Source organism: Chroicocephalus ridibundus, chromosome 3, assembly GCF_963924245.1.
Source record: "Chroicocephalus ridibundus chromosome 3, bChrRid1.1, whole genome shotgun sequence".
NCBI classification, from domain to species: Eukaryota; Metazoa; Chordata; class Aves; order Charadriiformes; family Laridae; genus Chroicocephalus; species Chroicocephalus ridibundus.
Window position 1 is genome coordinate 54,146,556 of NC_086286.1, and position 26,101 is coordinate 54,172,656.

General features: G+C 36.7%; 1 protein-coding gene across 2 annotated transcripts in view; it reads left to right on the forward strand.

Moving 5' to 3' along the window:
• PRKN (parkin RBR E3 ubiquitin protein ligase) overlaps positions 1–26,101 on the forward strand; it is a 786,713-nt gene that overhangs the window by 271,528 nt on the left and 489,084 nt on the right. For both annotated transcript variants that reach the window (XM_063329189.1, XM_063329188.1), the window contains exon 4: positions 19,263–19,381. In XM_063329189.1, coding sequence (XP_063185259.1) covers positions 19,263–19,381 — 119 coding nt within the window. The remainder of the gene's footprint in view (positions 1–19,262; positions 19,382–26,101) is intronic.

The following is a 26,101-nucleotide window of genomic DNA, read 5'->3' on the forward strand; positions in this document are numbered from 1 at the left end:
CAGGCTGGATGGGGCTTTGAGCAGCCTGGTCTAGTGGCAGGGGGGTTGGAACTAGATGATCTTCAAGGTCCCTTCCAACCCAAACCATTGTGTGATTCTGTGATTTTCTAACTTGATAGGAACATAATGATGGCCATAGCTGAGCTAATACTTAACTCATCTTGAGCAGTATCTTCTGACTCTAACTATTGTGAAGTATTTAGGATGGAGATGCAAAAAATTCTGTTTCAAACAGAAGTATTACCTGTCCTCCATATTCCATCTCCTAATCTGTGTTAGAGATTTTTCAAGTATATTAAATTTAGCAGTATAGATGTGAACAAATATATTTTATTTCTGCCATCCAGGCACAAAGGCCTGTGTTTGACCAGCAATAAGTAGTTAAATAAAACATCTTCATTAAATATTGCCATCTGTAAAGGTAGCTTTCATTCTGCTATTTCTCCTTGTTCTCTTCTATATTTCATTTTACTATTCCTGTTCTCCTGTAAGTCCCCCAGAGTCCCGGTACTGAAATATCTTTCTCTAACTAAATGGCTTATAAAAATACTATAAATATAGCAGAACTACAGGGCTGATTACCTCCTGCACAGACACATAGTAGATCAGAAATCTGAGTTAAATACTGGAGATGTAGAGATAATTCCTTGATTGTTTTTTAGAGTATTGTGATCCCTCATTGAGTAATGCATGAGAATCAGCTAGAAATCAAATGGTTACTGATGAAGGAAGCAGGGAGGCATCTAGATGAAATCTTTTCTCTTTAGAGGTTATAGGAATGTCTTCTAACTTACAGTATGACTTGGGAATTCAGCACTAGAAAGGAGACCCACAGCATATACATTTGTGAAACAGTCAAAAGGATTGTCTACAAAGAAAAATAAAAAAAAGCTTTCTTAATCTCATGTGTGATGGGAGAAAAAGAACAGGCTTTTGTAGAGATTAGGAAGTATGAAGTACATCTCAAGTTGAATGTACAAAATAGTTAAGTGTTTCTGTTTAACTTCAACCAAACAGTTCTCCAAAATCAATTGGCTTAATTGATTGGTGTGGTACTACAGGAACAACTGAGAGTTAAGCTGGCAGCCACTGGTTCAGCGTCACACTAATTGGGAGTAAGTAACAACCAGTTGCTAAAGCTGTGTTCTGTACATAGTGTGGCAAGGAGTGGAGCCTCAACAGTTCATGTGGTAGGAATGCTAACGTGGGGCAGAGGGTGCTTTCCTAAACTGACAGGTTGAATGAAGAATGATGGTAGGACTCGGTGTAAATTAGTCTTCTTGAGAAGAGAGTTGCTATGCACTTCAGTCTCTAAAATGCAATGAACATTTAATACTAATATCAGATCTAAAGATGCTCTACGTGTAGTATCAGAAATATCTAGTAATTGATGAATCAGAGAACACATTGATAAATGAACCATACCGCATATCAATAACCTCTCTTACTGAGAAGTCCCACAGGGCCTACTTATTACTGCTTCCTCACTTGATCGTAGGTTTGCATTAAGGGAAAAAGCGGTAATCAAGGAGTTATAGTGACAGATATCTAGATACAGTCTTACAAATTTCGTCTTGAGTTGAGAATTTAAACATTAGCTTAATTCCTTATGATAGAGAAGCCATTGTATTCCTTCTGCATAATAAAGTGCATTTTCCCATTGTTTATGAAGATGATCAAGCCACCAGGTTTTACGCTGAAGACCCCCTGAAGGGTCTCCCCAAAGTGCAGTGTGGAATGGTGATGAGCTGAAGACTAAGCTCTCCTAGGTAGAACTGTGTATCTTGGCAAAGCAAGGGAGCTCACTGCGTGGTAGGTACCATCACCTCACTGTGGGGAATTTTCAGATGTGTTGAGGCAACTGTAAAAGTTGCAAGGGTAGGACTAGTCTATATCACTGTTTCAAAGATTGAGAATGTTATTTCCATGCTTCTTATCAAATAACAGACGTAGATGCTCAGCAGGCTGTACGTGTAAGCGGGTCAGCGAGGATTACTATGGTTCAATTCACTGTGCATTTAACTTTAATGCAATGAATCTTGCTGCCTCTCAGCTAACCAGTGGATGGGGTATTCCGTCAGTTAATGCAGGGCTAGGGGAGCTTTGAGGTTCAAGGTCTTGGGGATCAATTTTACAAGTGCACTCTGTCTCGCTGTCTGTCTTTCGGTCCTTCTTTTTCTGAAATACTTTGTTTTGTGTTTTCCTTCCTCCACAGGATGAAGTTATCTCTTTGCATATGTAAAAACTGAACACTCCAGTACACCCTTGCTTTAAATAGCTGTTGTTTACTGCCCATTGCTTAAATACCTAGGGCTGGTTTTAATAGCCTGGAAGGCCTGCATCCCATCTTCCCAAACTTTTTTGCTGAATGGTTTAAAGAGATAAAGAAACTATTGACTTAGATTTATGTTTTCAAAACTGTCTTCTAAAAACCAAAGGTTGTTGCTGCATATCCAACATTTCAGTTTAGAGCGTATACGAACACACCATGTGAAATTCTAAGTTGATGTTTTTCTTAAAATCCATTCCTACTCTTCTGTCCTGATATTGCGTTATGTGAAAGTGATGCAATGACCATGCCATTATGTTGTGACAATACAGTATGGTAAAGTGCCATTTTTTACACAATGATTTCTGTTTTTCTGGAGAAGTCTTAAAGAGACATTGACAACTAATATAAATCTAATATAAATCTAAGGATCTTCCTGAAAACATTACTTTTAATAAGTTATACATGTCATTTAATAGTGAGTTTTGTAAACTAAATAGTTCAGTTTTGATGTATTGGTACTGGTATTTTCTCTCTGTAGTGAGAAATGTTTTATAAACTGAGTTATAGATACATCTTTCCCAAGCCATTTTGCTGCTCCCTATTATTTCTAAGAGGAATAAATCGTCTTTAAAATTCTTGTTCTGTGGGAGCTTCAGAGTGAAGAGCTTGACACTCAGGGCATTGACGACGAAAAGGAATACCACAGATCAATCAAAAAGGCAGCTTCTGTGGTGCACTGTTAATTGTGCAACATTTTGTAACACACTGAAATAGTTGTTAGAATAAAAGCACTGGCAAGTACGTTAATGGACAGTCCTGATTTCACTAGTCATTTCGTTTTCTGCTAGAATAATGATCTAGTGCTTGTTAAGGAAAAGGAAAGAACATGCAGGGTTAGCTGTAGTCATGGGCCAGATAAGCAGTTACTTGTCATATTTTTCTTTGTTTAAATACGCCTTGGTTATATACAGTATAACTAAAAAATAATAGCTTTGCTTGGAGAGCACTCTTGCCCTAATTGGTGCACCAGTTACAAATAGAAATATTATTATAACATTTTTCTGGCATGGATTTATCAGTTATCTCCACAACTGCTGAAGATCCATGGTCAGTGTTGTGCGCACAGACTTGTAATCCCACCTATGTAACTGATAACGTCATTTCTGTCTGGGTCTCTCTGTAACTGGTGGAGGTCCTTGAAACCAGTACTGAAACGCTACTGAACCTGCAGCACATACGCTTAAGCTTGAAGGATGCGGAGAGGATTAGTATGGCTTCCAAACAGGGGTGATATGCCAAGGGACAAGTTTTGTTCAGCTCTCTCAGTTTCTTTAGGTTCATAATGAGGTAATGCTGTTTCTTGTATGTTCAGTCATTCAGGCTAGGGACTCTTCTTTTGGTCAAGAAAACATGAAAGCCTGGACAAACCAATTATTCAGTTTGTCCCTCAATATCTGGACTGAAAAAAATGGACATTGTGGTAGGGGAATGGATTATCTGTTTGGTTATAAGCTCAATTTCTGCTGGGCTTTGTCCACAAATTTTAGAGTAAACATCCACCTTGCAATCCTATTCGTAGCTTCTGGAGTGTTACTTAGGGTCATCTCATAGTAAGCTGTATCTGTCATTAATAGTTATACAAAGTGTATCTCAAATATTTTTCCAGATATTTTTGTGCCCTTTTATTTGGTCAGCAGTTAGCTGACTAGTTTATACTATCAGTCCCATTTTATTAAAAGCTTTAACACCTTCCATAATGTGCTTTCCAAATATTTGTCATTCTTCTTTCCTGGATTGTGGCCTGTCAGTAACTGTGGGTTTCTTTTTCTAAGTGCTCGTTAGAGTATTTTCTGAGGTCTGTATTAGGTTCTGCTGCCCTACATTATGATATTTTTACCGATTTAGAAATATATTATAGGTTTTAGGATCACTTTTTAAAGTTAAAATCTCTGGAAATCTGCATAGTATTTGAAGCTGAAACTCTTCAAAGGATATACATAGGTGAAAGTAACTAAGACAATTTTAAAGAATAGATACAACGTTGGTGGAACTAATTATTTTTTTTTAATTCGAGTTGCATGCCGTTTCCTTTTTATAGCTTTTTTTTCAAGTTTTGAGTAATGGGATTTATAATGTATAATTTATACAATGATTTTCCTTTTCCAAGAGTTGGGAAATGTCACTGGATGTAGGTTTATTGAATATTTTAAAAAGCTTTGTGTTAAATTTTAAACACTTAAGTTTATATGAGTGTAAATGCATGTGTGTGTAACCACAGTGTCTTTAATCTGCTAATCAGTTCTACATACATCTGTTGCTCACGTTTTCTGATGGTTGTTACTCAGTCTCTGATGATGCAAGAGATTGGTGAAGAGGGAAAACAGAGATTCATCCAAATTCTAGCTTGTGATATAACCTTGAAACACAAATTTCAGTTATTTCCATTTACAGAAATATCTCTTTGATCTGTTTTATAAGACGTTATCTCTTCTGAATACAACCAAGAAATTTTGCTTGCAATTGTGAGTGTGCAAGTCTTTGCATTCTTAAATTCCATATATACATCATATACTTTTTTATCCCTGAAAAACATCTGTTCTTTACAAATAATATGGTTTGGCAGATTCAGATTCTTGCTAAATGTAGAGGTTCGGAGTTTGGATTATTTTGAGATTTTCTAATCTCAAAGATCTTTCTAGTCTCTGTCACTACCAGTTTTTAGAGATAGAAAAAGTGCTCTTTAGATGCTAATTTTTTACAGTAGAAGGGTGTTGGTGAGGGTGAGAAGTAACTTGTGTTGAAGTTAACTTCCATTATCTTTATTACAATATTTGTGTTGAAGTATCTCATTGCTAAAATGAACTTTAAGTAGGGCCACTCCCGAATAAAGTGCTTTCATTATGCTGAAATGTTCTGTGGCTTGATGCTATGCATATTCTCACTTCACCGTATTTCCCATGTGGTAAAAATTTAATTTCTGTTTTGTGAAAGTAAGATGATTGCATTCAAACTTGGAGCTCCTTGGCAGTGCAGCTCTATAGTCCCTATATAGAGTGACATAATTCTTAGTTTTTCACCATTTTGGTGCAAAGAAGGTGTACCATCATTCTTACTAAATATATACACAGTTCTGAACAAGATGGATGATTAAGATGAAAGCATTGCGTGCTCAAAGAGTTCAAGCTCTTTCATTGAATTTTTAGCTCATCAAAGGCAGGTAAATTTTTAACATTATTTATCATGATCTCTCTGGTCAAACCCTGACACTACTGTCATCTAGTATACAACAGCCCTTATGAAATGACAAACACTTTCTTACACTTTTTAATCAATACATTGTGGCATCCTTATTGAAAATTGCCGATAGTTCTGTCTATTCTCTATTCTACATTCTTCTGGTCACAGCCCTTATCTTTTTGTATCCTGTCAGGGAGAATATTCCTTTCCCTCACCATTCTTCCTTTATTGTGTGCCTTTTTTTCAGAGTTAAAATGTGATTTCTTCATTGTTAATTTCCTCTACTATTTTTGTACCTCTTTGATCAAGTCTCTGTTTCTGATCTCCAGCAGTCAGCCTCTCTGCTTATGCAGAATATCTCTTTGATAGTATGCCTGTTACTCTGTCATCTTGTTCAAACTCAGCAAATCACAGTGCTGCGGTCTGATTCTTCTTCTACATTATGGAAGAACCTGTTTTGACTAGTGACTACCTATGTTTATTTTACTTCTGCTACTGTCCCAAAATTTTTCTTAGATCCATATCCATCTGTGACATTTTCTGCCCTCTGATTTTTCTAGCAGTATCTCTTCACACGTGTGACTTCAATTTTTTTTTTCAATTTATGTAATTATTTTTTAAAGATTTCATTGCCATTTTTTACCTATGCTGTGTTGTTTCCCAGTAGGGTTCAGTTCCATGTCTTCCTTTTCTCTTTCTCCTGCTGCTCCCATTTCCCTACTGTCACTGTTTTCATTTAAAAAATTGTAGAAAATGAGTCAAACCTGAATGTTCAGTTGAATGAATTAATTGCAAACCTGAAAAGGAATCTACAGCAATGAAAAATTTAGTACAGCTAGTTAATGGACCTGATCTGCCAACATTCTGTACCAGCAGACTCCGAGGTAGAGCACAATTAACATTTTCCTACCTGTGTGGGGTCTGTTGTGCAACTGCGGACGAGACATGGATTTCTCAAGTCTTCCCAGAGGTAGCAGCTCGTCCAAAGTTTTTCTCATTTCTGCTGAGAATAGACATAGGGCAGTGGAATCATCAATTCGTATAAATGTATGAAACTTAAACAAAGTGTTAAATCCCATCTTTTCTAACTATTGCTGAAGCGTATAACATTTTTCAGTCATGCTTTTAAACCTGAGAAAGTGCATGTGGACTACTAAGCTGTTGCAAAATTACTGATGTTCTGTATGCTCAACAATTGGCCATTACTAACAGGTTATTTGGTATATGTTTCTTTACATCAGCTGGAATCTTTTTGAAATTGTCTCTGAATATCAAAATATGCAAGATAACATTTCTTTATAAAAGTAATTTTTAGAATGGTAAATTAAACAAAAAATAAAAAGTAGCTGGACAGATCTGACTCTTCTGAATACACAGGCATCAGAACTAATAAAAAGACTGAAAACATTATCAAAATAACAGAAAATAAAGAGCACTTTTTAAGCAGCATTGACATACAAGTTATGATCATTTTGTAGTCAACGTGGAGACACTTAATACTCTAAACAATATTACTGTGGAAGAGACGTTCTTCAGAAAATTAAGGTGCAGTGCAGAATACGATTAGTCTTTAAAGCTTAAGATGATAGCTTGAAATTGAAAGACAAGCAAGGAAATGCAAAGAAAATACGTAAAGATTTGTAATCTAATATTTTAAACTCATAAGAATTGCACAGAGGCCTGTTGTCATTTAATCACTAAAATACCTGCTACAACAGAGGTAAATATCTTCACTATTTGTGGGTCCTTGTGGATAAAGCCAAGAGCATAAATATCTATACTTTAAAAAAAAATTAAAAAAAATTAAAAGTTATTTGGTAAAGATTCATGGGTCAGAATTATTTCATGGGCAGGAACACAGAATGCCTCCAAGCAGACGGCGTGATCTGGGTTGCACCGAAGCAGGACTGTCCTGTGTCTTTTCTGTTGCACCCTGGAGGTCAAAATAGTTTGGACCACTACAAGTAAGCTACGGTCTTTCTGAAGGGACAGAGCAGCACAGTGAAATGTAATAACAGATAACTTCCATCTCTTTCTTACATGAAATATGACAGTGGCTACACTAGCTCAGATCAAAGACTCATTTACCATAGTATCCTATTGTCAGTCCATAGCTTCTGCCAGTAGGTTGTATGAGAGTAAATTCCAGGATGCTGTCCCACTCTTGATCACTTTCTCCATATCTCCTATGATTTTGTAGACTTCTATGATATTCCTATTTAACTGTCGCTTTTTTGGGCCAAAAAGTCATAGTTTATTTAAGTGATTGTGCCATGGATGCTACTGATTATCCATTCCCCCTTTTTTCTATGTTTTCAGTTCTACCGTATCATGCTCTGAGATGGAAAGGGTAGAATTGCACATGCTGTGCAATGCTTGAAAATGGAGCACATCAAGGATTTTTACAGCATTTATACAACACTGTTTTCTAGGGTTTTCTTTTTCTGTTCCTCTCTTAATAATTCCCAGCATTCAATTTACTTTTTTGATTGCTACTGAGCATTGAGCTGACATTTACATAGAACTATCTATTATAACTCCAAGATCTTGTTTCTGTGTGGTAATAACTAGTCAAGACCATCACTGTTTGTGGAAAATTATTTTTCCCATGTACATTACCTTACATTTATCTACAATAAATTTCATTTTTCATTCTATTATTGGTCACTCAACGTCCTGCATTCTTCAATGTTTTTTTCCAGTTGGCCTTCATTTTTACTACCCTGAATAAAATCATGTCACCAGCAAACTTTGTCATTTCACTGTTCATTTCTCTTTTTCTGATGGTGAATACTTCTGCCCTAGCACAATTGCCTTTAGGGACCGCACTGAGAAAATTTATCATTTATTCCTGACCTTTGTTTCCTATGTTTCCAGTTATTTGCCCACAAGGGCATTTTCCTTTTTATTCAGTAACAGTGTAATTTCTATTAAAAAAAACTGCTAAGGAAGCTTTTCTAATGTTTTAGTACCTTGAGTAACTTAATTATCTTTCATCAACTTTGCTACCTCACTATTTATTGCTGGGGTTCTCTGAAAAACGAACTTTTCCAGAATGTTTTGTAATAGGGTAACAGACTAAACTAACAGCAATTCTGTTGTTACCAGCCTTTCATAGTTACTATGATAATTACTATTGATATGTTAGCTTACCTATATCTGGACAACATTAATTGAGTAGAAATGGGTTTTTTGGACACTGGAAGTAAGTAGAAAGCTAATACAGAGAAGTAACTCAGTAGGAATAGCCATTATTTTGACTGAGGGTCTGCTGTTATTTGAACTTTCAGTCAAAAGAAAGATCTAATTAGGTACTGTGATTGCACACTAACACTAGGAATAAAATTTAAAACTAATCAAGAAAGCAAAATTTGAATTTTACATTCTGTGCTGTCAAAACGGTAGTTGCCTAAATTCTGCATGATCTATACAGATGTACCTTCGTAAAATATCATATATTTGTAACTATAAATAAGCTGATACAATCTCATCTTCAATTTACAAATGCAGGCATCCATTCTATAAATTTAAATGTAGTTTCTTTAAATTATTTTCCTAAGTTCTGTCATGCATTCTATATTAAGATGATTTCATGATATTTTACCCTTTCTGTGATCTGTCAGTAGTTTGTTTATTTTTGGATATGACATAGTTATTTTCTGGGATATCACATGCTTGGTATGATGGCAGCAACAGGCTCTGCAACTTCTTCAACCTCCCTCCATCCTTGGGTGTTTAACTGGTTATGTCAAAGGCCAGCTGTGAAATGGGGCAGTTGCGTAACCTTGGAGTAGACTTCTGTGAAAAGAGCTGTGTGATAAAGAGCTGCAGGAAGCCGTGTTGGACATCTCCACCTCACCCATCCTCAGTGAGCCTGCTGGTCTGGAAGCTGCATTTAAGCCCAGGTCCTTACCTTTCTTCTGTGCCTGGGCTATGTTGTTAGGTATGCTGTGTCTGGATGTATATCTTCTTGATCCTGACCTTGATTTGCTGATTTGATTTCCTGTCCTGACCTCCTGACACCAGTCTCATTCTTATGGACTTGCTTGGTGACCACTGATCTGTGAGTGACCAGCACCTGCCCTGCTCACCTTGCTCAAGTGCGGTGGGTCTGATCCCCAGTTGGCCAGACCCTGGCTGCTGTTTGCCATACCATCACCGTTGGCTCCTGGCTCCCTTGTTCTTCCCCTGCTGTGACGTACCCTGGCACCTGAATGTTCCTACAAATAGGCCAGTTCCAACCAATTTCTGGGTGCAAAGCTGTCCAGTGATGGCTATTTCCCTAAGCACGCTGCTGTCCGTACAGAAATCTCAAACCAGCGTGCACGTTCTCAAATTCCACTTAGACAAAAAAGGTGAAACCAAAACTGTGCTGGAGCTGATCAGTACAACTGGTTTTCAGTTCATAAACATTTCTTGGTTTATTTGCTGAAACTGTGTTTAACTGGATCTGTTGCTCATACTAAAGCCTACACTGTAGGAGCTGTGCCATCCATGCTTTGTTTTCTGGAGCAGCTTCGTTTCCCCTTATGTTTTTAGGCTTAAACCCAGAAGTCCCTGCCTGCAACTACAAATAGGCCAGTTCCAACCAGTTGTGATCACTGAAGGTCATGCTCAGTCCCTTCAATGAAGTAAAAAGCAGGTCAGAGTGGTGGTTTGTGGGGAATGTCATGGTTGATGCGTAGTGGTTTCCCAATGCACAAGGAATACATTTGCAGGGAGACCTTTTGATACCCTTAGTCTTGAACACTTTGTTGACATGCAAGGTATCACTGTTTGTCTCACATGTCTCATTTGCCAAGCTTTCAGCAGTCTCATGAAATTATCTTTTTCTCTTTTTTTTTTTTCCTTTTTTTTCCTGTGTTTTGCTGCCTGACAGAATCATCAGAATTGTCTTCCTTTTTGCTGCCTTCATTACTTATTGTTAATATGAACTGTGGTAGCTTTAGTTTGCTCCTTTGTCTGAAAATCAGAGCGCAAACTGAAGGAGAGTATATTATGAGAAGTAAGAGAAAGGTGAAGCTTATGTAGAGGTCAGGAAAGGAATGAGAAGAGGGAAAGGTAATTACAGAAGTTAGCTGGGTAACAAGATAATAAAGGAAGAACTTGGGTGAAATATGAAAGAAAGTGAAGGTAAATGATGCTGGGGCTCAGAAAGGTTCTGGGAAGCAGAAGATTCTTTCATGATGAAGATTGAAGGAGAAAGCTTAATAAACTTTTTCCCTACCCCATTCCAAATTCCAGAAATTTAAAATAGATCAAATACTATTCTTTTTGCATTTTTTTTAATTAATAGAAGCCTCTAGTTTTTTATGCATGCATGAATTTTTCACTGAGAAGGAAGGAGTTAAAAAGATAAATGTACCCCCTGTTGTCTTTGTCAAGTACTTCCGATATTCCACCTTTTACACAGGCATTACACCCTTTTCAGCCAAATTCCAACTGTTCTTAATATCTTCTTACTTTCATTTGTAGTCCTCCTTACAACGACAAGTCCATTTCTTTTTTCTAAATAGCTGTGTCTTTCATATACTTTAATTACCTGAAATCCATAGACATTCTGCAAATTGTATTTGAAGCTCAGGAAAACGAATTGTTTTTTTTTTAAGATTTAGTCTACTTAATATTGTTATCCATACCACAAAATACTGCAGCTGTTTGTCGTGAGTTCTCCTGTACAGCATCACCAAGTGGGATTCATCTCACCTAATTTTAGATGTTTACAATGTAGATATCTCTATCACACCTAGTAGTTCTAAATCCCCTCAACAGACAGAAACAGACCCTTTTAGGTACAATTTATCTGACATATTTATATCTTTTTATATCTACTTTAGGATGAATTGAATCAAACAGTAAAAGAGACCATTTTTCTCACTAGAATATAGCACGACCAGTTTAGATGAATCTAGCTGTCAAATAAATGCCATTCTCATGGTCTAAATTAGATAGGCATCATAAAGCATAAAGGTATCATCAACAGGTAGAAATGTTTTATAAATTTGTGCATCTGCATATATGTGTCTGGGGAGGAAAGCTATGTGCTCTGTGAGATCTTTGCAGATAAAGATGTGCAGTTAAAAAAAGAAAAGACTAGAGGCAGAACATAACCAGTTGTATTTTTGGAAAGTGAAGGGGATCTTCTAAGTCATCTCCCTTTTTTTCAGGTGAAGAAGTGCAACCTCCACAATTTTTTTTTTTAATTTAGCTTCATGTAGAAATTTTCACTACTTTGAGACTACTGGCCTTACAGTACAGATGTTTTTCCTCCTACTGTATTGAATCAAAATCCTTAAAGTTAAGACAGTTGGAAAAATACTTTTTTTTTTTTTCATTTCTAACTATGTATTTTCCATTATGTGGGTGCAAATTGCTAAAATGGTCTGAAAGGTCTCTGACAGTCAGTCTACATTTTACAAATCACAACTAGTCTAAATGTAAATATAATGGAATCTGAAACAACGTTAGCTTTATGTAATTTTCCATCTGTTGAAAGACTTCCTGTAGCTGTGTCCTCTTTTAAATAGCTGAGTTAGAGGAAAAACTCAGTAATCATTATCATCTATATGAAAATGCAGTTCAAATGAAAACAGTAGGTTAGCTCCTAATATCCCTATTCAGATTTTATTCACTTAAACAGTCATATGGATGATAATGGGTGTTTTGGCTGATTAGAGATTTCAGGATCAGGTCTATAGTCATTATGACTAATTTTTTCTGATTAACTAGTGATGCATATCAAAATAATTGGTCAGTGCTATTACTGACATGTATAAAGCTCCCACAGCATGTTCATCGTTAACAACACAGGAAAAAAGGAGGTAATTCAGGTCCTGAGGAGCTTAAAAATCTAAATGGGGAGACAGTACAAAACACTGGGATACACATCAGAGAAAGCTACTTTATCTTTTTATGTAAAATGCTAAAGGGACAGTTTTAATACTTTTTGTGATGGGATATTTGTGAGGAAATTAGGAAATTAGCTCTGAAGAGGTAGAAAAGAGAGAGGATGTCTCATTGGGATAAGAAGACAGATCTCAACATAGATCATAAATAAGCAGCCTTTTGCATTCATATCTTCATAAATTTTTTTGGCCAGAAAAAGCAGCATAATTAAATGAACTCTATAGAGAAAACCACCAACCATTTTACTAAAACTAGCCTGTAATAAGTGGCTTTATCTGATGATATCTAAGTGAAAACTGCAAAATAGGAATTGTTTGCTGAATTCTTAACTAAACGTTTTAAAGTTATACACCAACGAAGTGTGTGCCTCATATATTATATATTATATATGTATATGTATAATTCACATATGTGCAAATACATACATATTCGTACATATTAGCCACATGTATTAGCCTGACCCTGTTAAAAGTGGGTCCCACTGTTTAAAAGTGACTGGAGGTGTTTGAGGTATAAAATGATAATTAAATTGCTTTTGAAAGTAGAACAACAGATTTTATCTATCAGTCAGACCCACTGCTGCTTTTTAACTAGGAAAATTCTATCTCAGTCTTCTGCTATTCAGGTGGGGGTAGTTTATTGTAAGTTCTCTAAAACTGAACAGGAGGAAGCAGTTGATCTGATCTCATACAACCTGCAGTATGACTTATTCGAACTTTCCTCAATTCTTTTCTATGGCTAATCTAAAGATCTACATCAACAAATAGCTAATATAGAAAATACACTAAAGAGAAAAGAAGAATCTGAATTAATTGCAAAAACATTGAGAAAGATTTTAATGGAAGCCATTGAGAATACATTAAGCCTGTCACCTGTGTATCTTGGATCATTAAACTGTAGGCTCTCAACTTACAGAGTCAGACCAAATAACCCCCTTATTTGTTCATTTGGGATTTTATAACTACCCATGTTGGTACTTTGCCCCTTGAATCCTTCGCCTAGTGACTCCCTCTCTACACCCCTTTCTCTCTGCCATTTTACTTTTATCCTTGTATGAACTTTTTCAAAGTTCTTTCTCACAACTTGGTCATTCCCTTAGAAGGCTGAGCCAAGCTTTTGAAGGTGGGCCCTAGACCTTAGACATTCTTGAACACAGATAACTAAGCCTGAGGTGGAGATGGCAGGGAAAAAATTCTTACAGGGGAGCTTACGGAGAGGAAGTTACAGTACCTAGGATATGTCTCTGTCTCCTGGTACTTTGTCTTGCTCCGACACTTTTCTCTTGATCTTTCTCTTGTCTCCTACTCTATTATTGCCCTCAGACACACTGTCAATATTTCCAGGTGGGAAGTCATTAAGTTTCTCCAACAATTGCAAGCTTCACTCAAATGAGAACATTGGTAGAAAAAGTGGCAATCAGCACCATGACACCATGTTGATTACATAGTACTCATTGTGATTCTAGCTCAGAATTTTTTCTCATATATTTATGGAGCTATTAAACATCCATAGACGTGCATTCAGTACAAAATATACTAGAGAAAAATTATTGTTGTTGTTTTTCTTGAACTATCATCTCTTCCTGAATGACAGCACTGAAGGATATTAAACTTCCAAAATTGATCTGTAACCCCATGTCTGATGACTTAGTTTGAGCAATTCAGTTTACATAGGGATTAAACTCAGTGTTTTGGAGAAATTATTTCTGGATATTAGGAAGGAGATGTGATGAATTTAGGTTAATATGTTATGTTACTTTATCTCTTCTGTCATGTTATTTGAGGGTTAATACAGAAAGATAATAAAAATTGAAATAATTTATTTCTCACACTTGTTGCATGACCTGAGGCTATAACTTACCTCATTACCAGAGCTGTTTTAGTAGGTTAGCCTATGCATACTTCTGCTTTGAATTCTGGAAGGTCTTCGAACCTTCAGTAGCCGTTCTTGATCAATTAGTTTCTTGCTTTGTGTTTTACTGCAACTTTTGTTAGGAAATTTTGTTAGGAAAATATCGGTACTAGATACTGCTTATAGTTTAAAAAGAGAAACAAAAACAGAACAAGAAAAAACCTCCAACATCTCACGCTTATTTTCTGCTTGCTGCCACATGGATAACTCTAAATTTGATACTATTTTGAGACATTAGTATAATTTGTATTCTTTCAAAGTAACTGTCCTCCTTATTGAATAGAATCTTGGAACTATTGAAATAACTTCTAGAACTCACAGAAAATAAATAATATATAGGAAGAATGGAAGGAGGGAGTGTGTGTCTGGTGGCATTTTTTAAAAACAATGGAAAACTCTAGGAATTTTAAACCTAAAAGCTTAATTGAATTTCCTGAAAATGCTTGGAGAAAAGTCTTAACACTTGCAAGAATCTGAAAGAATCCAGGAACAAGAGTGAAAACCAGCAAAAATTTATCAAAAACCAGATCATGTTGACCTGTGGAGAGAAGAAAGCAGGAGATATCACATATTCACCTTTGTAAGGTTTTTGTCAATTTAGCATGATACTGTAATTAGCAAACTGGAGGTCCAGATAGAGATAAAAATACAGTAGGGTATCTGTGAACTTTTCTACTAATCTGTAGCTGGGGAGTAGTTATCAGTAGTTCATCATCAGGCAGTTATGCATTAAATGAGTTCTGCTATGTTGAAACAAGTTATGAGAGGGATTTACCAATGCAGATGGAAATGATTTATTTGTCTGTTAATTCATCGCATGCGAATAAAATGAAATAATTTTTATCTGTGTTCCCAAGTCAGATTTATCTGAAGCTTGATATATTGGACTTCCTAAAAAGTTAGCCTGTCATCATGTGCTGAAAAATGCTTTTGGATCTAAGAGAAACTCAGGTTTGTAAGGTCAACTTTCTGGTGGCATCTTTTCCAGTTAACAGTAAATTAAAGTACTTGTCAACGAAATGACAGATTCTTGTGCACCATCTTTAAGGCTAAGAGTAAGACAGTGGTAGAGACTCAAAACAAATGGCTACTCACAGGACATGCTGGTGTACCAGTGGTGTGGGAAACCTAGGAAAGAGTGTCTAGACTGTCGGGTGAATTGTTGATGGTCAAAAGAGACTATTATGGGACCCTTGCTCCACAAATAAATATTTGGAATATTGACCTGAAAATTGAGATTGCTGTGACTTTACCTCCTCAGAAAAGAGTAAGTGCAGATACAGCACATTTGTTTTTCCTTCAGTCTTTCTTCTCCCACCAATGTATGTAACTGCAAAGAAGACTAGTAGTTATAATTTAATTTATTTATTTATGGCATTAATGCTCAAGTTCAGTATCAGCATCAGCATTTATAAAGGGACTTCCATTTTTTTTAACTTGGAATTTGCTGTGTCTGCACATTCTTGCTGAGTGCAGTATTATAAATTATTAATGGAAAGCTTTATGAAAACTTATAGGCCATGATTGAATGGGGAAAGACGAGGTTCTAAGGTTGGTGCTGCAGCAATTTTAGTGAGTACTGGCACGGTGCCCTAATTACAATTCTTATTAATACTACTACGTCAGAGCAGCTACATAAAGCATATTTCTTTGGTCCTTTTTCTTTCAGTTACCCCAAGGGGATGCAGTCTCAGCCGAGGGCCAATGCTAAAATGCACAGTGACATTTGCAAGTCAGTAAAGAGTTTATTGCTGGCCATCAGTATTGTACTGTATGCTGACTTTTAGCATTTGCGTTTTTAATTCAGTCTACACTACGTCTGGTGATGCTGTTCAGGACATACACCTAATGATGTAACTGCACTTTGTGAGACTGAGATGAGCACATCTACATAAAATGGTGGATGGATTGCTGAAAATCTCCATTTACGCTTCCCTTCTAAAATCAGAACATTCCTCTTGTCGTGTTGTGCCTCTCCAGCAGCCTTGCTATAGTAGGCATTTCAAAAGTTATTCCGGGTCTCTGAATAGATCTGTGCTGCTTAACTGCTTCAACCCATTATATTATGAATTTGTTTCTTGTGTTTCAAATTTGTACATAGGGGATGTGTTTGGGGGTAATTTTTATATTCATGAAAAAGAAAAAAAAAAGTGCTAAGAAAAATGAATATTGAGCTAACGTAGTCTATTTTTGCACTGAGTAAATTTCAAGCTAATGCATAAGATTTATCCTCTATAGTAAATCAGCAATATGTCTCATTTTAGGCCTCTCCTATGACTGCTATTTTTTCTGCAGTATTCAGTCATGCTGATTTATGCCATACTGTCCTGTGAATATTTTGCAGAGTATTACCAATAATATAATTTTATCTTTGGGTCCAGATGGAATGAGTTTAGAACACAAAGCAGGCAGAAAGCATGATTCCTGCCTCAAGTAGTTTACTGCTTGAAATAAACTTTGTATAAAATGTGAGACAGGGACACAAGAGATCAGGGAGCGGAGGACTGGATCAGGAAAGGCATCAGCCCAATTAACCAAATATTTTATTCTGTAAGGGCTCAGGTACTCAGTAAGATGGTTCTGTTTGACTGGAAGGGTTTCATCAGAGTCATGGCAGGAATCCCTCTGGAGAGTAGGTCTGAATTAGGATCGTGAGTAGTGGCATCACAGATCTGCTCAGGATAAGTGCTTCTGCATGAGAGTAGAAGCAGCAGTCTCATTAGTCTCATTAGACTGCCCATATAAGAAATCGGAGCAATGGGAGAGGACTGGCAATACCAAACTAGGTAAAGGGCTCTGGTCTCACTTCTTACACTTGAGGCAGAGTCAGGAGTAAGTGGCTAAAATCATCTTGTTTGTTGTGGACCTCTACTAGCAATAACATTCTTGCTTACTTAAGTCATGCAGTATTTCCTTTGAATTGTGCTCAAGGTACCGCCCTTTTGTTTTATTGATTGACCTGCTGATCCCGCATAGAGGAACTGCCAAAAGTAAAATTCGATCACTTGCAAGTGTATTCTTCCTTATTTGCAATACTGTAGTTTAGATTTTTGTTGTGGATTCTAGCTCAAATGGAGTTTAATCCAGACATACAGATGTGTTCTCAGTCCTAGTGTTAGGAGCCTTGGGCAAAATATGAGTGAATAAAGATCCACATGGCCAAATTTTTTTCATATTTAGTTTGGAATCACCTCTCAACACTTTACCATATATTAAATGGTTCATCATATGCCTTTTTATTTTAGTTGAACTAGTTTCATTTCAGAACTGTTAGAGACCAAAGTGTGCTCTCAACCTTTTGAGTTGCATTTATTCATGTGAAAATTTGTATGTGGGTGAATGTACGAATGTGTGTTAATTTTACCAAAAAAATAAATCAGTTGAAATTCTGTTATGCTTTTATGTTTTATGGGGACTTATATTCCCCAGGGAACGATAATGAAAATACTTGATAGATCAGTTAACTAAAGTTAATATTGGAGATAATCACTGGTGTACTTTTTTGTAGCTTACATTTCTAAGACCTTGAAAAACCTTTGTATACTTATTTTTACCATGTGTTACAAAATTTCTTCTTTCAGCAGTGTACATCTTTGAAGACCTCTACATCTTTTTTTTCTAGAAAAGAAGTTTTTTGGACAACATAGTTCCCTGAAGTTGAGTTTTCGAAACTAGTTGCACATGTATGTTAGGGCATGTGGTAATAGGTGTAACATGAAATTGGTAGGCATTTTCATTGGCAGAACACAGGGTCTTACCCTTATCGCGTGAAGAACATGTAAAAACAAAGCAAATCGGTCATGTTTAAAAATATTATTCTGGGTCATATTTGCTGTGCTAATGTTAGGATTCAAATATAGGTAGAAAGTATTGCTGATAAATGTAGGGAGAAGTAGGAGAATAGGGAAGAAGACAGTGAAAAACCTGATCTCTAAAAAACTGGTTTTGATTGTAAAGTTCACCACTGTAAATGGGTCAAATCTCCACAACTGTTCTTGATAGTGGGAAAAATCTGGTAAAAACTTTATTCTGGTCTCAGTTCAACTTAATCTGATTGTCAATTTGATTATCAACTTGCTAATAAGCTTGATCTCTGAACTTGGAGATGGCTAGTATAGATCAAGCCCATAATATGAGTCTTCCATCATTTTCTGAGGAATAGCAATTGCCATCTTAAAAAGTGTTTTACTCAAAACAGTGATCAGAATTGCATGTGAAATCAAATTCATTAGCATTGCCCCAGGCTTACACAACTCTCTGCATATCATCTCCTGTTCCATAGTTTCACAGAACAGAATGCGTTTCATTTCATTTTCCTTGAAAATTTACTTCGCCTAATATCTTGGCAGCAGTTTACAAACTTTGCTAGGTTATACTGCTGCCAGCAAGAATAAAGAAATGGTGCTGCCAGCAAGAATAAAGAAATGGTTCCCAGTCTTCCAGGAATAAAACTAAATTTGCTAAATTAAATATTTGTTTTCTTGCTGTGATAGCAGTCAAACTAATCTTTTAAACTTCATCCAAGGAAATTTTCATGCAATGTGAACTCACTAAAACTTGCAGCTAAACAAATTTAGGCTAGAAGATGCAAATTGTGGAGAGCTGGGGTAATTAATCTCATACATCACTTGCCAAAGATTACAGTTTGTGCTTATCAGTGCTAAGCTCAAACTCAAGACAGGATGTGTTTTCTAGGGGTTATGGTGTAGTTCACCTATAACTATTTATCAAGAAGCAGGAGTTACTGAAAGGTGTTAAGAACTAGACCAGACGAGAGAAGATGATCACAATGCTATCTTTAGGCCTTAAAATTAGTCAAACTTTTTTTTTAACTTATCACTTATACAGTCAAATAGAAACCTTTCATTACAGTTTGTTACTGATTTTCAGTATACATCAAATGCTTTTTTCTTTTTTTTTTTCTTCTTCCTGACAGGTGCAGCGAGTTACAACAGTTTTTATGTTTTCTGCAAAAATTTCTGCCAAGCTGTGAAACCTGGGAAACTGAGGGTCCGCTGCAGTGTGTGTAAACAAGGAACACTGACGTTGGCACGGGTAAGTTTTTTGTTTGCTTGTTCAAGGTATATGGAAATTATAGACCTAGTTTTATCAGTTTGCATACATGTGGCTATGTATATGTGTATTTCTACTTGACTCTTTTCTTGCTGTTTATAACTGAGTAATTCAAAGGTTTGTGAAAATGTCATTCGCTTACCTCCATTATTTGCAGCACACAGAAGGAAAACATGTCAGAATAGAGCTCCAATCCTGTAAAGTCATTCTTAACTTTATATTTTAAGGATCTATTTTAACCTAGTAGTATGCACAATATATAAAACTACGTGTGTGCTAAAGGGTTGGAATTATAGAAGTTTAAACAAAGCTTGGAGCAGTTTTAAAGCCACAGAAAGACCTGAATTAAATGCCATTGATTATGGAATAAGACAAGGAGGGATTAAATGGCCATGCAGTTAAGAATATTAATCTCTCCAGCCTAGCTGCCGTATGTAAAGTCAAGGAAAAATTATTGTGCCAGGACAGAAGGTTAGCGGGGTATCTGTCAGGCTTGGTTTGCATCCTAAAACAGGAGAGCGTCATTTGACTTGAATGTGCACTAGTATGAAGTTTTGGAGGGTTTTTTTGTCCAAGCGCTGCTGAGTTTCACTGGTCATGCTTCTGGGCAATGAGAGCCCTTCCTCTCTCATAAATCACAGTGTTTTTCAACCAGGTTTGTTATGTGAAAGGCTTAGGTTTTGCAGAAGACTGAGCCTTACCATGCTATAGATTTTGAAGCGCTTTCTGTGGTATTTGACACATATTTGAGTGTTTAAATTTCTCTTTTGCTGTGGTTTCAAGTGGCTTATTTCTCTTTCATGTTTTTGATGTAGCCCATTGCTTCGATGTCTTTACATGTAATAGCACAGTGAGACCCTTTAAAAACCCAGCTCCTATATTCTCATTGAAAAGAATAAACCGTAGCGGTGCTTATACACATCTAATTCAAAAAGCTACAACAACAAACTCCCTCAAGCTCTATGTGTAATTCCTGAATTACCTGACTATCTCTGATTTATTTCAGAGGCTTTGAAGTATGGCATTTTGTGATGTTCTAAATGAATACATCTAAGGGGATTTGTTTTCTCCCCAAAATTGCATTTAAATATTGGTGATTAGTATAGGCTTGAATCACATATAAATCAAGATACAGAAGTTGCCATTAATGTACATTTCTGTGCTGGTTTTGGCTGGGATAGAGTTAATTTTCTTCGTAGCAGCTGGTATGGGACTATGTTTTGGATTTGTGCTGAAAACAGTGTTGGTAATACCCAGATGTGTTTGTTATCACTGAGCAGCGCTTATGCAGAGTCAAGGCCTTTTCTGCTCCGCACACCACCCCACCAGTGAGTAGGCTGAGGGTGCACAAGAAGTTGGGAGGGGACACAGTTGGGACAACTGACCCCAACTGGCCAAAGGGATATTCCATGCCATGTGACATCATGCTCAGTATAGAAAGCTGGGGGAAGAAGATGGAAGGGGGAGATGTTCAGAGTTATGGAATTTGCCTTCCCAAGTAACTGTTAAGTGTGATGGAGCCCCACTCTCCTGGATATGGCTGAACACCTGCCTGTTGGTGGGAAGTGGTGAATGACGTCCTTGTTTTGCTTTGCTTGTGCGCACAGCTTTTGCTTTACTTATTAAAGTGTCTTTATTTCCACTCACATGTTTTCTTACTTTTAAGTCTTCCGATTCTCTCCCCCATCCCATCAGGGTGGAGTGAGCAAATGGCTGAAAGACATTACTGTTGTCACTAGATGAGTTTGAACCTTGTGTATTGTAATTACAGCACGGAACGTGTGGCCCCTCCTAGACATGGTGGCTTTCTTCAGCATGCTTATTTTTGGAAATGATGACTTTCACACCTGTGCCATTTTGGTTTGGAATTGTTACATTCCTTGTATTAAGTAGACTTAAATAAATTTCCAAACTTTTCATTTTTTTCTGTATCTGCTAAATAGTGTTCTTGGTTTTGCAGACTTAAGAAAAATAAAATAAATCTCTTTATTGTCTCCCAAGAAGTCCTCATAACTCCACCATAAAAACCCCTATTATAAAAAGTTCCAGTATGGCATATTTCTCAACACACTTTCTGTATCTGATTGTCTGGATTGTATGGGGGCCTACATTTTTTTTTTGGGGGGGGGGAAATACAGGGTCAATAACATGATAAATATACACAATCTGATAATTTCCATTGAATGAGCAGAGTGCAGCTGCTTCTTTATTCTATTATTCTATTCTATTAGAGTAGTTTTGAAAAAAAAAAAAAGCTGGAAACTTGTAGTGGAAGCATTTGCTAATTTCAAGATTGGTTCAAAAAATCCCAGCTTTCAGAAGATTTGAGAAGGTACTTCCGCATTAAAGTACAAAAGAGAAAAGGAAAATATCTTTTAGAGAGTATCAAATAATAGTTTTTGTCTGTTTTAATTTTTAAATAATGCTTGGCTATGAAAATAATTTCCACTTAAGTTTCTTGTTGCTTTCTGCCCAAAACAAAGAAAATCTGTTATTATCCTTTTCCTCTCAAATTCAAGCAGAATTGTCATGAATGTGCTATGCAACGGTCAGTTTGTTTTATAAATACATACCATCTACCTCAGTCCTTTGGTCATGAAGATTAGGTGCAGATTTGGCACGTGCCTGGCCCTTGTGGCCTTTCTTCTCGCTTTCTGGTCCGTCTTCCAGGAGACAGAAAATAATTCCAGCTGGGGAAGCTTGGAATATGTACTAAGCCCCATTTATTTTTTCAGTTCTGTGCAAAAACCTCTCTGCATTAACGCTAGGCAGGAATGTGGTCCTCACAGCAAGTGCATTGTATCTACTCTACTTTCTTCAATGCATTGCACTAGGCAAGTTATGCGAGGCTGAATATGTTACTGTCAATTGCTTGACTTTTGTGCACCTTAAAAAAAAAAAAAAAATCATGTAAGTTATTATATTACCCCAAATCCTCTCTCTTGCCCCTCCACTTAACTGGACTATGCCAGTGATTGCTGATAGACATCATCTCTACTGGTACTACAATTCTTTTCCTTTTATAGAGAAATTAGCCAAAATGAAGCTGACATAAGCAAAGTATAAAAAAGCTTTTCTGTACCACCATACTACAGATTTGTCAGAAAAGCCTTTTTTTTTTTTTTAAGATCATCTTTTTTCCCCAATTCTCTGTAAACTGTGCCTGACCTTTACATGGCAACACAGCAAGTTTCTTGAGAAGCTCTCTTGAGCCATAAGCAGCAGAGCACCATGTAAGCCAGCATTTGTTCCACTAATTCTTTTATTGACATGAAAGTGAATACCTGTGTAAAACCCACACAAAGCTTTGGGCAGTCTTAACTTACTCTGCATGCTAATCCTTTTCCTACCTAAGCCACAAATGACCAATCTAATTAAATTGAGCTTTCTTTTTTCATGGTGTGTTGACTGACATTTTAAAATATTACTTACTCATTTAAACAGTCTTATTCTAAAACCTTATTTAACTGTCATGCCTATTTGCATAGCATTATTTTAATATATGATGCTCAGACTAAATTTATGGTACTATATTTCTATGAAATTAAAGAGCCCGCTGTTTTTATTTTTACCAAAGACATCCATCTAAATATTAAATTTGTAATTTTCCAGATGACACTTAGGTTGGTTTTTTATGAACATTTCATGACCTAATACTTTCTGAGAGATATATACCAGATTGATTTAATTATAAGAAAACATCACTCACTGCAAAAGTATCACCTCTCCCTAGTTTCTCTAATTAATCAAGCGCAAAAGCATGTCTGGAAAGATGGGAGTGTGGGAGCCTTATGTAGACCACCTACAAGCCTGCCAGCAACTTTCTTCAAATAGCTCAAAAAATTTAGTCATTAATTTCACACTGTTTTATAGCTTTTGTTGATTTTAAGCTTTTAAAAATATTTATTTCATATACATATACATATTTCATACACGTATACATACAATGCTGCAATTTGCCATGATTCAGATAATTAGGGTATTCCTATTTCGAGAAAATAAAAAACAAAAAACACAAAACCCCTTGATTATAGCAGTCACATTTACGGTTCTTTTTTTGAGCCATAGCAGTGTTAACATTCACATTATTAACTCTATAATGAAAAGGAAAATGCGTATCTAAAAATGGAAGGCCTGGTTCTGCAAACTGGTATGCACCAAGCTATACACATAAAGCACACTTTTTCAGTGTAACTGACTCTGTGACATACTCCCGGTATAGAAGATGGTAAGATTTGACTTGTTATGTATTTGTCATCGTACAAACTCCAAGCAGAGTAAGAATCTGGATTGAAGTACGGTAAATTGACTTTAGGTCTCCATACTCAGCCACAGGTGCTATGGTGAGGCCGTTTCTACGGCAGGGACTGGTGACTCATTACTATCTGGTAACTCTTCACATTGTGTCCTTGGTAGTACTGGTTGAGTTTTCAGTATATCCTCTATTACAAGCACCAAAGGTGTTTTGCACAGCTTCTTCTATAGTTTTCAGGTGTTCCTTATAGCTCAAATCATTATTTCAGACCTTTTCAAACACAAGGAGTTATATTTGTATCTGATTTAACTTCCTGCATCTGAGATGATACTTGGTTTCTGGCACTGACAGAAGATCGGGATTTTATTCAGAGGCTGGTGCGTTCGATCCTGTTGCTGTCCCTGTCCTCCGCGCTCCAGAGGAGCCTCCGGAGTTCACAGATTTTGTTAAACTGTCTCTGCCACAGAACTGCTCTTTCATCATTTGTCATGTTAGGGATATTGCTTTCATCTACTGCTTTTCATCTTAAAACTAACAAAGAAATGGACATTTGCTGAATTCTGTTTCTCTGGCACCATGAAAAGCTTATAATTAGGTAGCATGTCAGTTAGTGTAGTCTGTGTGGTACATCACAGTTCTGCATGAAAAAGTGTTAGTGTCTTCCGAGTGCCTTCCAGTGACTGACAAATAACACGTCATAGACAGTTTGTCTTCCTAATAGATGATAGTGCATTAGTTTGATTTTGATAATTTCATATTTTCTAGGAAGAGAAAGATCTTTAATACGCTAATTTTCTTTGACTTGTCTACTTCCTAACTCCATTTTAATAGTTATTTAAATAGGGTGTTTTCTTTTTAATGAATATAAACTTAGCAGAGATTTCGGTAGTATAAAATAAAAAGGCAGTTGACTTTTGATCTCTCTTTTTTTAATATATCATTGTGAAACTCCATTCCAAAGTGCACTACCTCTCACCACTGCTCATTTCAGATTACATATTTTTCCTGGAATTCATTACTTGTACGCTGGCTTGGTGACAGAGGAAGAAAGGAGGGATCACTCACTGCATTGGAGCAAGGCTGACTAAAAGAGAAAGGGACAAGTAGCACCTCTGCAATTATCTAGCCCTTACCGCTGCTGAGTCAGCTTCTCCCCACTGCTGGTTACCACTGCCGGCATGATATTGCAAACCGGTTACAAAACTTCAATTTTTCCTTTGAAACTAAACTGCAGAATAAACTCCACCCAGTGGAGTGCAGCCTGATAAAGTGTGATGTCATTCACAGGCTGGGGAGATACTGAAAATCCAGTCTTGAGACTGGATGACTTAGGTATTTGTCTCCAAAAATTACATGTTTGCTGTGAGCATAAAAATGTTCTTGGTACATCTTAGCTAACACATGACAAACACTGTGTGTTACAATACTTCTGTTGAATACTATGCATGGGAAAGTTACCATTGTAATGCAGGTTCCTTGGTCAAACTAACAAATGTGAGGCAACCATTTATTGTTGGGTTCCTGCTAATGAATGTCTTAGTACAAAAATAGCTTAATTTCCCTGCATTTGGCTGGCAAAAGTAGTACTTACAGGAAATTATACATATTCAATATGTGTGCTTCTTTCTACCTAAAAAATGAAAAATGTCTCAATTCTGACATCTAAATTACCACCACTGGGCACCGATGTTAATGCTGTTTTGAGAAGACCAGTGCAGAGAAAAAAAGAGCCTCAGAACTCTTTTTTTCCAGGGTTTCCACGGATTCAGGAAATCCTTCTGCATTAGTTATATTAAGTCAGCATACTTAATCATAAGCCTATTTTTTTTTTCTAGTGAACCAGTGATTTTTGAGAGCAAGGGAAAAACTTAAGATACAGATATGTTATTCTGTTGTGTAGCCCAAGCCCAGCTGTGCCAGGAAGCCAGGGAGAAATTGGGCATATTCTGATCCTCTCCCAGCCTGCTGCCTGGACAAATGTACTCTTCTGTACTCGTTTCTCTCATGACCTGATCTGATGGTGACGTGCCTGCTGAATATGAACTGCTGAGACCCTTAGTGCAGGACCATATTATGATAGTAAGTCCTCTCTCCTAGTGGTGTTTGCTGTTCACACCCAGTTCCATGCTAAAGTAGATACAAAATCTCTGTTTTATCCATTAGTCTGAATAGTTTCCAATAACAAAATCTGTCTCAGAAAGGAATATTTTTCTATCACAGCAAAGGAGAATCTATTACTAATTGGCCTGACCAGAGGCCGATATTTTTAGTATTTCTACTGTAGTTCCACAGATGCTATCCTCATAAGGAATTTGTGTCATCTGCTCTTCCTTATTGCTCTCCTGTTGCTTGCAGTGGCTTGGTGCGGGGCATCAGCATTAAATAAATACAGTGCTGAGCTGACCCAGCATCCAGAATTACTGGTGGAACTTTCCTAAGAACGAATC